This window comes from Stegostoma tigrinum, chromosome 24 (assembly GCF_030684315.1).
Source record: "Stegostoma tigrinum isolate sSteTig4 chromosome 24, sSteTig4.hap1, whole genome shotgun sequence".
Classification (NCBI taxonomy): Eukaryota; Metazoa; Chordata; class Chondrichthyes; order Orectolobiformes; family Stegostomatidae; genus Stegostoma; species Stegostoma tigrinum.
Window position 1 is genome coordinate 20,770,831 of NC_081377.1, and position 16,572 is coordinate 20,787,402.

Sequence of the window (16,572 nt, forward strand, 5' to 3'; positions counted from 1 at the left end):
CACCAAATTCCTGCTGTCTTCACAAGCACACCTGCTATCTGGATGTGCTCTCTCCCAACTGATCAGGTGCGAAGCTGGTTCTTTACTATGAAATCGACCTGAACCATTCTTCATCGAATACAACATACATTACTTCACCTGAGGTGTATGTTGTTCCCTAACTTTCAATTATCACTACGGGCTAGCTATTATCTGTTGCCGCTCTGGAACTGCTCTTTTTCAGTCCGTGTTCCGATGTATAGTGTAGACTCTGATGAAGGGTCTAGGCCCGAAACGTCAGCTTTTGTGGTCCTGAGATGCTGCTTGGCCTGCTGTGTTCATCCAGCCTCACGTTTTGTTATAGTGTAGACATGTTGTTTTAAGACAAGCGAGAGAAAAGCAGCTTGTGTAAAACAGGAAATACCATGTCCGCCCTACACTTCCGGTATAAAGATGGCGTATGTGCAAGGCCCCTATCTCCCGCACTGTCTCAATGTCATGTGACCTCACGTGATCGTAGTCTCGCGGACAAACTCGATTCACTGTACGACAGTTGCGCAAATTCATTTTGCGGCGTAGCAACCGGCTGGGCTGACGATGTCTGGACACAGCCATGGGCATGGCCAGTGTCAGTGCGAGGGGCAGCTGGACCCCGCCGAAAGAGGCCTGGAATATGGCCTCTTTCGGAAGATCGACCAGGAGAGGCTGGAGTGTTTGAATGAGGCGAGTGAGGGCTCTGGCAAACTGGTCTTCAAGCCCTGGGAGGAGAGGCAGGACCGGACTAAGGTGCGACCAGTAGTGTCAAGAGATAGTTGTCCTAGTTCAGATCTACCTTGGATTTGTACTGTGGGGGAGACAGGCCACAAGTACGGATCCCACCGTAGTTTCAGAGCCAAATGTTGTTCAATGTAAATTACTGATTGCAGTGCAGTACCGGAGAGAGACAGGCCTGGGATCAGAGATTTACGGTAAATCCGTTATTCGGGATGGAAAAGAAATCTCAGTAGAAAACCTCACGGAATAAACACTGCCCAGAAGCGATCACGAGGATGCCATCTGATAGCAGTCATATCATGAACCGCGAGAGCAAAAATTAATTGGATAGTGTAATTGCCAAAAATAATCAATATAATACTGTGCCCCCACATCTGGTGCATTTATTTTGTTACCGGATTGGTGAAAGTATCTCCTGCTCAACTTGCTGAAGGTAATTGGCTGGTAGTTATACTTTTTAAGAAACATATGTGATGTCAGGCCAGTGCTTGATTGATCTATAGATCAGCTGACTTGGCTGTGGTGTCAGTTCTCTGATGTTAAGTAAAAAGGAATTTGCCAGGTTAACAGCACTAGGTGTCTAAGTGTAATGCCCGAGTGCAGTACCTTGGCTGTAACTAATGTCTGTTTGTTTTTCTGTTCTTGCAGAGATTTAGTAGAATCAAGTTATAGCAGTAGAGATGTAAGGTGTAAACAGACTTAAAGTAGAACTAGTAACAAGACTGATATCCATTTGGTGCTGTAGGCTGTCAGCAGCAGCAGAATTCCACTCCAAGACAATCTGCAACCTCTCGGCCTGGTATGTCACCTGCTGTACCATTTACCATGAAGCCAGGGGATTAATCCTGGTTCAATGAAGAATGCAGGATGACATATCATGAGCAGTACCAAGTATATCCAAAAATAAGGTCTCCACATGGTGAAGTTACAAAACAAACATGACTACTTGCATGCCAAATGATATAAGTGACAAGTGATTGACAGAGTAAAACCAACAGATCAGATTTAAGCTCTGCAGTTCTCGCACAATCAGTTGTGAATGGTGGTGGACAAGTAAACAACTCACTGGAAGAGGAGCTCCACAAACATTCTCATCCTCAATCCGGGAGAGCGCAACATGTCAGTGTGAAATATAAGGCTGAAGCATTTGTAACATCCTGGGGTTTACCATTGACCAGAAGCTGACTGGACTAGCGATATAAATCAGGGGCGCTCGTTGGTCCTTTGTTGTGTCACAGTAAAAAGGCTGTGTCCTTACATCTGAGCCAGATGGCCCAGGTTCAGGAGCGGATCAGGAATTCTGCAATGAGGAACTCACCACCTGATTCCATCATCTGCAAAATACATTAGGAACTTTGATGGCATACTCCCATTTGCCTGAATGAGTGCAGGTCAACAACATTCAAGAAGCTTGAGTCATTACGACAAAGCAGCCTACTTGATTGGGACCACAGTCATAAACATTCACTCCCTCTACCACCAATGCTGAATAGCAGCACTGTGTGCCAACTACAAGATGCACTACAGAAATTCACCAAGATTTCTTAAACAGCATCTTCCCAAACTCATGACTACATAGAATGACAATTGTACCAGATATGTAGGAACTCCACCACTTATGTGTTTCCCTGCCAGTCACTCAATATCCTGACTTGGAAATATGTTACTTTTCCTTCAGTTTTGCTGGGACAAGATCCTGGAACTCCCTCCCGAACAGCATTGTGGATCTACCTACACCAAATGACTACAGCAATTCAACCCCACAGCTCACCACCATCTTGTCAAGAGCAACAAGGGATAGGCAATAAATATTGGCCCAGCCAGTGATGTGCGTATCCCATGAATTAATAAAAAAAATTTTTTAAGCTCCTACAAATCTCTTAAACAGTAGTGAACGGTTGTACATCGTACATTAGCAGTTCTGTTGCAATGGCATGGTAGCTAAGAATGAGAGATAATGGGAACTGCAGATGCCTGAGAATCCAAGGTAATAAACTGTGAAGCTGGATGATCACAGCAGGCCAAGCAGCATCTCAGGAGCACAAAAGCTGACGTTTCGGGCCTAGACCCTTCATCAGAGGGTCTAGGCCCGAAACGTCAGCTTTTGTGCTCCTGAGATGCTGCTTGGCCTGCTGTGTTCATCCAGCTTCACGCTTTATTACCTTTGGTAGTTAAGAATGTCGTTATTGTAACACTAGCAGTCTTGTTGAGTGTTACTCAGTTGTGTATACAGACATGAATATTGGAAGAAAATTCAATCAGAGAAGAAAAAAGTGCCCAGAATTTCTGCAGAACTTATTGTGGTCTGTACTCTTATCTTAAGATTTTCAGCAACTACGGGGAGATACTAAAACATGATTCTAATTTTCAGTTGTTGCAAATTATTATTGAACAATACTATCTTAAATTTGCTGAGCGTAATTATGTAAGTCAGTGAGGAACTGCATCTGATTATCTTAATTGTGACAAAATGCCTGTTTATTTAATTTCATGAGAACTGTATTTAGTGTTTGTATGATTAAAAATTGGATGATTATAATACCATACTTAGTAAAGTACCAAATGTATTATACATAAATTTAATGTTTTAAGCAATACTAGAATTGGCCAATTAGATATGTGGGATATTGGATCCTGAAACTTTTGAATAAACGGCAACGCTAATAGATATAACCGAAAGAAGAAAAAACTTTTTGTTATCCAATACATCTTATAACTTTTTTCGTGCAGTTTGTAGAAAGTGACGATGATGAGGAGCTACTGTTTAATATTCCGTAAGTACCATTTTTAAATAAGCTCATTACACATAGTTGCGACAACCCATTGAATTATACATAGTTTGAAAACGTTGACAGGCATTTGTATGCTATCAAATTTGAGAGGGCCATATCATTGTGATGAGTCCAAAGGACAATACAGCACATGAACTGGCCCTTTGGCCCTACAGGCCTGTGCCAACACATTTTGCTAGGTGCTACGTTTCCCATAGTTTCTTGAATAGCACACCAGCTGCAGGCAATATGTGAACTTGATGCAAGCTTTACTAATGCTGTTATGAATCAGTGTTTTGGATTTCTATAAAAGTGTTATGGGGCCAATTTTCCTTCTGGTCTTTTCCTGCTGCCCTGAAAATATGCACAAGTACTGGTATATAAAAACCACAACATGAAATTGGGTCATTTGTTATTGTCACCCTTTATCTGTACAAGAACATCCATCTATCCAGTCTAATATTGAACATGGATTTGGTTTATGCCGCTGCTGTTATTTCAGCAAATGGTTTCACAGTTTCGTAACTCTGTGATGGGAGGTTTCTCCTGGCCTCTGTTCAAATCTTTTGCATTTAATATTTTAATTATACCTCTGGTTCCAATTACTGAGGAGTCAAGAGCCAATTAGTTTCTACCTATCTTGTCTTATTACATCATAATATATCTAACAAATCATCCCATAATCTGCGATGTTCAAATGAAAGAAAATCAAATTTCTGAGCCTTCCTTCATATTTGTATTTCTTCATTACTAGGCAGGATTATTATGAATTTGAACACTTTTCTTCATAAAGCTTTAATATTCTTCCTGCAAATGTGCAACTCAATATGATATTCCCTAACTGAGATCTTGATAATGTTTAATAAAAGGCTCGTTATTTCTTTTTAGATTTTATAATCTCTAAGTCCCAAAAAACTGTTAATACTATTGTTTATTGAATTTTAAGTTATCTGCCATATGTTGTATTGTCCTCTGAAGTTTAATGTCCCTATTGTCCTCTAAAGTTTAAGACAGCTGAAAATAAATCCAGAATCTGTAGTTAAACAAATTGTTTCTTGTGACACCATGAGCTGGTTTATATATGGCCATTTTCCATGGGAGAGCCCGGTTCGAATTAAGCAGCTTCCCTTTTAATTGAGGTTCCCAGCAGAAGAAATGTCACTTGTGAGAACTGATATTTGGCACCAGTGCACCCATCAGAAATCAGTGTGTGGGGCCAAAAAAGAAGGGAAAGACATAGAGAAGATTTTTTTTTAAAGCAATGAAGATAGTAATTTATGGAGTGAGTTTCAGAAGGCAGGATGGAGCTTCAAGTATAGGAAACAAGTATGAAGATCAAAAGATGCATATAAGGATGTAAAACTGAACGTACGTGCCAGCAGAAAAGTGACTGATCTAAAACTTGTTTCAAATTCCAATTTTTTTAACTATACTTATTTGCATAAAGTGATTTACTGAGGGAGCCTGCTGCACAGCTGCATGTACCAGAATAAGTCACGATCTGCTGAGGTGTTTAAAGCATAATTAGTTTTTATCCTGTTTCAGTTTCACTGGCAATGTGAAGCTCAAAGGAATAATAATAATAGGGGATGACGATGATACCCATCCTTCAGAAATGAGACTGTAAGTGCCAAAGAATTTTATTATTTTAAGTTACTTAGCATTACCACTTTAAAAACTTATTAAAATATATAACTCTATTTAATTGCATTGGAAAAGTTGCATCTTTATACTTTTACTATGAAATTGTCAATCATGTGCCTCTAGTAGAGAGCTCTATACATGTCTTTGCATTTTTAATCATTGAATACATTTTTCTAATCTAAAGGTACTGTTTCATTAGCTGCATTACCAAATTGTTAAATGTTTTAAAAGTGATGGCTAGCCTAAGCAAAATGGCTCCAAACTGTATAAGCGTGAATCAGTGAGTTAGATTTTGTTTGAGTACTACAAAAAATTGTCAGAAGACACACTACTTTCAGAACATTAACTTGGGTTATTTTGGGGATTGGAAATGGTAGATCTGAATAGTTTATTTAGCTGTGACACCACCAAATAACAAAAATGTATCCAGTGCTCTACATCCCCACATAAGTGCTCTATCTCAAGGGCAAGTAAGGAGGCACAATAAATGCTGGTCTATCCAGCGAAGCTTAGATTCCCCAGATGAATAGAAAAAGTCTTGAAATTTAGCAGATGATTGAAGTTATACATATGTCAGAAACCTTTCAATCCATCAAGTCTGCGATAGGTCATGTACAATTTATTTTACTCTGTACTCTATGCATTTTATGTAATCTCGTGGGAGGTTCCAATAAAGGTTCTATTGGATGAGGTGGTAGAACGTTTCCTAGAACTCTGACCATCCTGTGCTGATGGCATAAAAGACATCTGGAATGAAGAGTCTTATAGTGACCATAAAACCTTTGTCAATTGTTGAGAAAGAGCCACTGATTCACTAATGTTCTTTAGGGAAGCTGCCATCTTACCTGGTTTGGCCTTCATGTGACTCCTGACCTATCACAATGCAGTTGACCCTGTTGAATTTTTAGCAACTCTAGAATTATCCCAGTTATTTGGTCACTCATTGCTTTGGGGAGATGGTAGGCCGCCTACTAAAACTCTGACCATCCTTTGCTGATGGCAGAGATGTGTTCATAAGGACATTTGAATCCAACACAAGGGTGATTTTGAGCTATAGGATTGCAGTAGGGGGAATCCTAAAATGAAAGAGTATTGCAAGGGGATTGTGAGGGACCACTGGGCAGTCTGCTAACAACTACATTCAAGGCTTGAAAATTGGATATGAGTTACCTTTAATGTTTGCATTATATTCACCATTTTAAAAAAACTTTAAAGAAAGTAAAGGTAGTCATGATGGGGCCGTATGGGAAAACCAATAAAACTGGTCAGGACTGGTGACGAATGGGAAGATACTGTCATGAGGTAGGAATGAGAATAGTCAAAAAACAGGGAAGGAAATAGAGGCTGTTTATTAACTCTACTTGGCGTTAGCAGACGACATAGCAGGTTTTCCTAATGCAGAACTGGAAAACCTTTAAAGTGCATACTGACTGAATACAGTGAGTTTGGCAATTGTAACATTAGTATAAATTGTTAAATGATGTAACCTTCTTCAAAACACTTTGAAATTAAAATTAATTACTGGGAATGTCATTTCCTTCAGTCAAGGATAGAATTCCCCGTTTTGCTTTTCAGATTGTCCTGAGCTCTAACTATGAGCAGGCATGTAAGTAAAGGGCACATTAACACTTTACCTGGTAATGACTGGGAACATGACTTTCCGTAATTTGAAACAAGCTGGAGCTTGGTGGGACAGGCTGTGCTAGGGCTGTGGCAGTAATAGGAGAGAGAGGCCTGTGCAGGGCAGCAGGTGATACAGTGGAATGGGGTAAATTGTATTTTGACAGTAACAAGGGCTAATTTGATGATCTGGGATGCTTATGCACTTACAGGAAATTTGCAAGCTATGCAGAACATGCTAAACATTCCAATTTTGTTTCTCAATCAGGTATAAGAACATCCCACATATGTCATTTGATGACACGGGCAGAGAACCGGATCAGGTATTTCAGCTGAGCCGGGATCTCTCCGGTGAAGTAGAATATGCAACAAAGTATGTCCATTTTCATATTTTTTTCAGTAAATTGCTGTCGCTACTAATGTAAAACATACAAATTGCTATCCAATTTTATGGTGATGCCCATTTTGTAAAAGAAAGAACATCAAGTACAATGTAAACGTTGGCTGCTGATTCACTGAAGCATGTTTTGCACTATTGGTGAAGACTAATTCTCACCTTGCTACACTGTTCCCTCTCCCCTAAAATCTCTTGAATTGGTACTAATGTGGAACTGAAACTAAATGCAAGTTATTCAGAGTAAATAAATGGTGGCCAGGAAGAACAAATTATTCATCTAGTTTTGTTTTGCCTAACATCTGACTATAGACCCTTTTTTTAAAAAAAAGTAAGCCTCACATCCAGCTATCTCAAAAACTCTAAAATTATTCATCAATACATTGAATGTTTATAACTTTGGTGTTTTTTTTATTGGTTTACACACTGATCCTTTACCTTTAGGAACTGAGTTTAGATTGACATTGCTTGGATGAATTTTCCTCTTAAACAGCAAAAGTGAACTTAATTTAGATAATCACAATACAGTTTCTGCAATATAAACACTTGCTGAAAATTCAGCCGAAGTTGAAATTCAGTCAAAGCCAATTTATGTTTTCAGTTTGATACCGATACCAATTCCAAATCCAAAGTGACAAAAAGTAAGTGTAAAAAGAAGTGTTCCTGCTTACAGAGGCAACACATTTATAAAGTACATGATTTTAAATTGTGCTTCCAAAGCTACTGTTGAATGTGGTCGAAAACACACTCCTAGAAGGCTGGGTGCCTAGAGTACTCCTATCTCATTGCTTACAAGCCAGCCAAAAGATTTTGCCAATGCTGATCTGTGCAGACTTTGCCGAATGGCATTAAGCAGTCGAGTCAAAATAGTTAATTAACCAAATAGCTAAAATGTACTTAGCTGTTCTTTTATACCTGCAAGAGCAACTAATAGATATCACAGCAGTGTTTTAAAGTTCTACTATCCTTTATGGAGCCCATCTTATAATTACCCTCCGTTACCTGCAGAAGGTGGTACTTTGAATTACTTCTTACCCCAAGTAGGAATTACTGTGTGTTCAACACTTTATCACATTTCGTTTTGTTTTTTGTTTCCCTTTTAGGATAGCTCGTTTCTCAAATGTTCACCATCTTTCCATTCACATAACCAAGAATTTTGGTGCAGCAACTTCAAAAATTTATTATGTAGGTTTGCGAGGAGAGTGGTCAGAGGTGAGTCTGAAAGCACATTAAAATTAGCTTTGAAAAAGTTACAAATAATGCACAGCCATGAGCTTACATTCTTCTTGGAGTTATATTGCACAACAAATACTGATATCACTTTTGAGTTTGGAAAAGCGGAAGATATTTTCAGTGAGATGGTGTGGAATTTCACAGTGCCTGTTGAATATTTTGAAGTTATCTCACTGCAATTTTTGGACAATATAATAATTATGATCAAATAGCACACAATTGAATGATATTTTCCATATATAAGACAATAATCCTGCTGTTTCTGGAAATATGATTACTAGTGAAACTTCTTTTCCATTTTTATTTTGTTCCTTTTAGCCTTCCTATCCTGGATATTGTGATTTGTATTTGGATACAGTGCCACAAGTTTCAGTGGCCTTCCAGTACCTTTATGACCATTAGATCTGGCAGCAAAATTAGTCCATTCAGCCCATCAGGTCTGCTCAATTTGATTATTTTGATATGTTTCTCAACCCCATTCTCCTGCTTTCTCCTCATGACCTTTGATCCTCCTACTAATCAAGAACCTGTCTATCTCCGATCTTAAAGACATTCAATGATTTGGCCTCCACAGCCTTCTGCAGCAATGAATTTCACACATTCAATATCTTCTAGCTAAAGAAGTCCTACGGTCTGCTGCTAGTGAAAACATCTTATCCACGTTCACTCTGTATTCTGTAACTTTCAATCAGATTCTGCGCCCCCCATCCTCTCCACTCTATCAAGTACAGTCCCAGAGTTTCAACTGTTCCTGAGATGAAAAGCTCCTCATTCCCAGCTTCGTTCTTGTGAACCTCTTGTAGATTCGCTGAAGGCCGGGACATCTTTCCTTAACCCAAAACTGCTCACAGTATTTTAAATGTGGTCTGACCAGAGCCTTATCCAGTTTCAGCAATATATTTTTGTTCACGTAGTCTAGGACTCTCATTGAATGCTAACATTACATTTACCTTCCCAACTACTAACGGAGCCTGCTTGTTAACCTTAAGAGAACTCTGAATGAGGACTCGTGAGTCTGTGCTTTAAATTGCTGAAGCCATTCTGTATTTAGAAAATAGTCGGTGCCTCTATTCTTCCTACCAAAGTGCATAACCCAGACTTCCCCGTATTGTATTCCCTCTGCCACTTCTTTGCTCATTCTGTTAGCCTATCCAAGTGCTTTTGCAGCCTCCCCAGTTCCTCTTTATTACCTGTCCCGCCACCTAACCTTCTGCCTTCTACAAACTTGGCAACAATGACTTCACTTCCTTCATCCAGATTGTTAATGTATAATGTGTTTAGTTGTGGACTCAACACTGACTCAGTCATCCTTCATTTATGACAAGCAGCTTGATAATCTGGTTGCTACCCAGGTTGATAGGGTTGTTAAGAAGGCGTACGGTGTGTTAGATTTTATTGGTAGAGGGATTGAGTTTTGCAGAGGAGATTTACCAGGATGTTTCCTGGTATGGAGGGAAGGTCTTATGAGGAAAGGCTGAGGGACTTGAGGCTGTTTTCATTAGAGAGAAGAAGGTTTAGAGGCGACTTAATAGATACATACAAGATGATCAGAGGATTAGATAGGGTGGACAGTGAGAGCCTTTTCCTCAGATGGTGATGGCTAGCACGAGGGGACATAGCTTTAAATTGAGGGCTGATAGATATAGGACAGATGTCAGAGGTAGGTTCTTTACTCAGAGAGTAGTAAGGGCGTGGAATGCCCTGCCTGCAACAGTAGTAGACTCGCCAACTTTAAGGGCATTTAAATGGTCATTGGATAAACATATGGATGATAATGGAATAGTGTAGGTTAGATGGGCTTCAGCTCGGCTACACAGGCCGGTGCAACATCGAGGGCCGAAGGGCCTGTACTGCGCTGTTGTGTTCTATGTTAATCCTAAGGGGCATCATAGCTGTACCAGATCCTTTGTCTGAAGTGTGTTCTTCATATACATCACTGAGTAATAATCAGGAATGTTAACTTTCTTTTAAAGAATGGTTCATTCCTTTCCTGAGCTACAGTTGCTAAGAATAATTACAGCACAAATTCAAATGCAAAGTAGGCATCTGACCTGTAACCACCTTGGTGTGTGAGGCTTGGTATATTTAGCTACCAAACCTACTTGCAGATTTATTTCTTTTGTTAACTAACCAATAGCCCAGTTAACCTGGAGGCTAGAGAATCCTGCACTTTCTCAGTCCACTGTGTTTATCAGCTGGAAATGTAGCAGAAATTGCTATGCCAGAGTAGGGTTCTTAAGTGACATTCGTGAGCACTCTGACACAGAACTGACAATGATGCTACCAACTATTTAATCACAAGATGGTTGCAAAAAAGGTGTAGTTTTTAAAATTATTCTTCGTTATTATTCAACAACTTTGATTTCGGTAACACCCCAGGAAACGTCTTGGGCATATGACAACAAAGTGAATGCTGAGGCAAAAAAAATGACTCTTTAGGATTACTGAGCAAAGTTTTAGTTGTAAAACATAGTTTTAAGGAAAGTCACAAAAAGGAGCGGTGGAGACCTGGGGAGGTTTACAGGGAGAATTCCATAAAGTGAGCATACACATTTGAAAATGTGGTCACAAATGGTGGGGCACAAAAGGGCTATCAAAAGTCACTAACAGTCTCCAATAACAGCTATTCCCCCTCCTAGCCAGGTCCACTCCTTTGTCTGTCCAGCTGCTGTCTCCCTTTCGGCTCAATCCCCACCTATTGTTTACTCCTTAACCATCCCCCCGAAACCTGATCATCTTCATATAACCCAACATTTTCCTAGCTACCATCTGAGGAAGGGCCACCAGACCTGAAACGTTAACTCTGATTTCTCTTCACAGTTGCTGCCTGCTGAGCTTTTAAAGTAACTTCTGTTTTTATTTCTGATTTATAGCAGCTGCAGTTTTTTCAGTTTTTATTGGGTACCCAGAGGTTTGGAGTTAGTTATAGAGTTAGACAGATCACGTCATGAATGGAATTAAATACAAGAATGAGAATTGTATTCCTCCTCATATTGTCTCCAACATCAGGATAAAAATTACATTTTTGGGGGAAAGGGATGTTAAATTTGTGACTTAAATCATCTTTTGATAATAAGCTTCAGCCTAAACTAGAAAGATGGGACTGAAAGTTTGCTCCTAACATATGAAAGGGTGTTGTTAGTGTAGTTTCAACTGAGTTCCTAGTGTGTCCAGAGCACGCAACATTGCCATAGCTTTGCACTAAATTGGAAACCTCACTTACTATAACAGAGCACAGATCTTTGTACATGAAATAAGAACATAAGAACTAGGAGCAGGAGTAGGCCATCTGGCCCCTCGAACCTGCTCCGCCATTTGCTAAGATCATGGCTGATCTTTGAGCCTCCATTTACCCACCCACTCACCATAACCCTTAAATTTTTGAAAGGTAAAGGAATTATCTAGCCTTGCCTTAAAAACATTCAGTGAGGTAGCTTCAACCACTTCACTGAGCAGGGAATTCCACAGAATCACAACCTCTTAGGTGAAGAAGTTCCTCCTGACCTCAGTCCTACATCTGCTTCCTTTCATTTTGAGGCTATGCCCTCTAGTCCTAGTTTCACCTGCTAGCAGAAACAACCTCCCTGCCTCCACTTTTTATCTATACCCTTCATAATCTTATGTTTCTATAAGATCTCCCCTCATTCTTCTGAATTCCAATGAGTATAATCCCAGTCTCTTCAGTCTGTCCTCATAATCCAATCTTCTCAACTCTGGAATCAATCGAGTGAATCTCCTCTGCACCCCCTTCAAAGTTAGTATATCTCTTCTCAAAAAAGGAGACCAAAACTGCACACAGTACTCCAGGTGTGGCCTCACCAAGACGCTATACAGCTGCAGCATAGCCTCCCTGTTTTTAAACTCCATCCCTCTAGCAATGGCTGACAAAATTCCATTTGCCTTTTTAATCACCTGCTGCACCTGCAATCCCACCTTCAGCGATTCATGCACAAGGACACCAAAGTCCCTCTGCACAGCAGCGTGCTGCAATTTTTTTTACCATTTAAAACAGTCTATTTTGCTGTTATTCCTACCAAAATGGATGACTCACACTTATCAACGTTGTACTCCATCTGCCAGACCTTTGCCCACTCACTTAGACTATCTATATCCCTGTGCAGATTTTCAGTATCTTCTGGACACTTTGGTCTAACACTCACCTTAGTGTCATCTGCAAATTTTGACACACCACACTTAGTCCCCATCTCCAAACCATCTATGTAAATAAAAATATTATATGATGCACTTTAATTAACCAAAAGTTTAGGTCTTTTCTCTGTGTAATCTGATGTTTGCTTTGCCTGACCTGAGAATACTTAAATGCAACACCACTTCTTGAACAAAATCTTCCACGTCACTGACCTCAGCCTGTTAAAGGACGTAAAAATTTTTTTGGACAAGAAAATTTGTTATAATTAATGCAAAGTGAAGCTTGTAAAATTTTAATTTCTCCTTTGTGACAGGGCCACAGGCATGAAGTGACACTTTGTACATATGAAGCTTCTGCCAACCCTACAGATCATAAAATTGACCTCATCACTCCTCAGACACACTTCATTGCTTAAAATATGACTTCTGATACTCCAACATGTATGGAAAAATGAAGACTGCACTAACAAGAAGAAAACACTTCTAGAATTTCAGGGACTTCTTCAGTAAATTTGCAGTGAAATAGAATACAGTACAATAGAAAACATCCAAACAATTGTGTCTATCTTGTAAATTATAAACCAGCAAAGATGTTCAAGCAGAAGATTAATAAGGAGGCACCATTCACTCTTTAATTGGAGTCTGCAGTTGCTGCTTTAATTCATAAGACTCAAAATACAGATTTGGCAACTAAATAGAAGCTAAATAGCATTTGATATTCTAGACCTAAAGCAAGAGTTTCCAAGTTAATACCTGATTTTGATTTTTCATCAATAGTGTTTCACATGTATTTGAAAATATATGTTGAAAATCTGAGTTCTATGTGCCACTGTCAAAATCTGCACATCAGAATAATCTGTTGCTTGTGATGTTTTTCTACTCCTGTAGCTATTTAATTCTTTGAGCAATAATGCAGTCTGCAAGCATGATCACTTAAAACTTGTATTTCTCATTAATTACATAATGGGAAAACATCTTTTTAAAAGCTACACTAATGTCTAATCAAGATTCCTAAAGTCTGCATCTGTGATTGGCAACCTCATTGATTTTGTAATTTTCAGGGATTGAGCTTTATCAGAATCAAGTAGATTCATAACTATGCTGTTTAAATGCTATAAGAAGCATAAACTGATGTCAGTGATCTTGAAATTATGAAGAAAAACTCTTAAATGAGATCAACGATCAAGAGCAGGGACAACACAAATGATCTCTCTGAAATTGACACAAAATGTATTGATTTCATAACGAAATAATCCAATAACATCCTTATTGGTCCTAAATAAATTGCTATCAGTCTTTTCCATCTTTGTCTGCAAGTTGCTGTTTTTCCCTGAATGCCTTTGTGTATTAGATTACGTAACCATGAAGATCATTGTGCCCTTTGTGTATCAGTGAGGTGAATGGAGGTTCACTGTGCTGTAGTTTAAAACTTGCATTGACATTTTGCCCTTATAGCCACTTTGCTTGAACTTATCTGTTACACACTCTGGATTTGGAAGTTACGGTGATGATACGAGAAAATGCAACCATTGCTTTGAAGAGAAAATAAATCTTTAAAATTATTGCTGTTCTTGGATTGATGATATGTGATCCTCTCACCTCTGCTTGGCAGTTACGTTGCAGATTATTTAACTAATATTTGCTGTTAAACAGTTTTTAATAAATATGCCTTTAAAAATAGTTGTATTAGGGTTGACTTTCAACACAATACATAATTGTGAGGTGAGCTGTCTTGTATACATTGCCTCGTGTATGCAGTAACGTGATGGCAATGAAGTGTAAACCACGAATGAATATGAATCTCTCCAGCTATTGTATGTTTTTCTTAAAAATTAGCCTCATGCCTACAGTCAACCTAAACTGTCCAAAAATTGAAGTCTTCCATACTGCTTGCTAAGCTTGAAATGATACCCTTTAATTGTTACAAAATTGATCATTTGGTATAAAATTTACAACAATGAGGAAGTTTACAGGAGTGAAGGTTAGTGGTGAACAAGATAGAAAATAAAATTGAATCCTTGAAAGAAAATCCTTTCCAAAGATGGTTGTTGTTACTTGGCATCCAAGAAGTGCTTCCTAATTAATTTTTTTCAATTCTTCCAGAACTTTTATCACAATTTCCACTCTCTTCACAGCCTCGACATTTCAGCTTTACTATGATGAAATTCACCTTTAGGCACCAGTTTGCATTTTCTTTATCCAGCTGCACAGTATTGATAAATGTTAAATGGGACGAGAGAGTTAAGATGATTTGGAAAGTAACATCTGCTATTTAGTGTGATTCATTTGAGAACGAGTCCTCTGGCTGGGTGAAAAACAATGCTGGTTGTGTTTGTGACTCTTGCATTTAGGATTTAATCTTCCACAGTAGAGGACATTGAATCCCATAAAGATCAAGTTTGTCAAGTAAGATTGGTTTTTAACAAATCCATACTGAGTTCCATTTATGAGGGGTTACCTTTCAAAATGCCAGTTTTGTCCCAGCTTATTGTGTCTCAGTGTTCCATCATCAATGTTAGGCTGATTGACTAGTAGTTGCTGAATTTGACCTTCTTCCCTTTAACTTAAACAAGCATGTAACACTTACAACCCCCGAATCATCTGGCACTACTCTCATATCCAAGGATGATAGGAAAATTGTGGTCAGAACATCCAATTTCTACCCTTACGTTCCCTGGTAACCTACGATATACATAACCCAGACCAGAATGTGGAAGACTGCAATCTATTAACTACTTTCGAGTTCTCGGATTCTGAAGCACAAATGCAGCATGACCTAGCCACCCACCTGCTGAAATTCCACTTGATTCTTGTTGATTGATGTGACTGTCACGTGGAGTCACTTAAAGGTGTTCTCTTCCTGTCAACTGTGAGCTGGGGGAAGAAAAAAATCAGACTGTCAATTCATGGGACTTCAGAACCAGTCCCAGGATTGTGCTGACAGAGATGTCACTTGACAGATGCCAAAACAGACTGGGAGCTCACAACCCTGAAGTCTTGCCTCACTGGACTCCTTCCTATTATATATCATTTGGAATCACTTCATGAAATAATATCAACATTAGCTGTGACTTTTTAGCCCGTTAGTGCCAATGCTAACTGAAAATAAAAGTTAGTCAAAGCATTGGACATATTTAGACATAATACACACGTGCAAAAAAATTGGAAATCTGACATATACAATAATGGCTCAAAAAGATGCTGTTTGAGATGTGATCTTTCACCTAGCTTGATTATTTCACTGCCATACAAAGCAAAATAAATGTCAATCAGGTTTTGATTACACTTTTTTATCTCCATATATATGTATACTAAATTATTATTTGAAAATTCTAAAAGTGGGACTTGACATTTTATCTGCATTATTGAGCCACAGCTCTTGATTTCTCGTCCCTAGAAATTTAACCACTGCTGTAGGATAAAGTGGTTGAAATGGTGAGATGAAGGCAAAATGCCCTATCATCGAGGTTGAATTTGACCAAGTGTGGCGTGATGGAACCCTAGCAAAACTGGAGTCAATAGGAATTGGGAAATTCCTCTGCTGTTTGAAGTCATATGGGAACATGGCACATGGGAAGACTATTGTGATTGTTGATGGTTAGTCATCTTGGCTCCTGGAAATCTCTTAAGAGTTCCTCAAGGTAGAGTCCTAGGCCTAACCATCTTCAGCTGCTTCAGTTTCCCTGCACCATGAAGTCAGAAGTAGGATGTTTGCCAAAGTTACACAATGTTCAGCACCATTCACAACTCCTCAGGCAGTCCATGTTCAAATGCAGCATCAACTGGACAATATCCAAGCTCAGGCTGAAAAGTGTAGGTAACGTGCAATACAAATGCCAGACAATGACCATCTCTAATGAAAAACAAACCTAACCACTGTTGGGATATTCAATGGCATTACCACCATGAATCCCCCAGATCAACCTCTTGGGGATTACCACTGACCAGAAGCTCAACTGGATTAACCTTCTAAATACAATGATTTCAAGAGCAGGTCAACGACTAGAA

At 39.1% G+C, this 16,572-nt stretch overlaps 1 protein-coding gene across 3 annotated transcripts; it reads left to right on the forward strand.

Moving 5' to 3' along the window:
* Positions 1-432: 432 nt before the first annotated feature.
* pithd1 (PITH (C-terminal proteasome-interacting domain of thioredoxin-like) domain containing 1) lies at positions 433-14,126 on the forward strand. 3 transcript variants are annotated; one of them, XM_048558043.2, is made up of 7 exons: positions 433-765; positions 3,484-3,527; positions 5,070-5,147; positions 7,057-7,161; positions 8,286-8,394; positions 8,734-8,852; positions 12,879-12,988. In XM_048558043.2, the coding sequence occupies exons 1-6, from the start codon at positions 577-579 to the stop codon at positions 8,815-8,817; spliced, it is 609 nt and encodes a 202-aa protein (XP_048414000.1). In that variant the 5' UTR covers positions 433-576; the 3' UTR covers positions 8,818-8,852; positions 12,879-12,988. The 3 variants fall into 3 exon arrangements, with proteins under 3 accessions (XP_048414000.1, XP_048414001.1, XP_048413999.1); XM_048558042.2 differs by lacking the exon at positions 8,734-8,852 and having other exon boundaries at positions 437-765; positions 12,879-14,126; XM_048558044.2 differs by lacking the exons at positions 5,070-5,147; positions 8,734-8,852 and having other exon boundaries at positions 12,879-14,126.
* The last annotated feature ends 2,446 nt before the right edge of the window (positions 14,127-16,572 follow it).

Bases quoted from the DNA above. Each gene is read 5' to 3' on its own strand.
- pithd1 (XM_048558042.2), top strand. From the start codon at position 577: ATGTCTGGACACAGCCATGGGCATGGCCAGTGTCAGTGCGAGGGGCAG. The intron at 3,528-5,069 runs GTAAGTACCATT...ATCCTGTTTCAG, and splicing joins GAGCTACTGTTTAATATTCC to TTTCACTGGCAATGTGAAGC. The intron at 7,162-8,285 runs GTATGTCCATTT...TTTCCCTTTTAG, and splicing joins GAAGTAGAATATGCAACAAA to GATAGCTCGTTTCTCAAATG.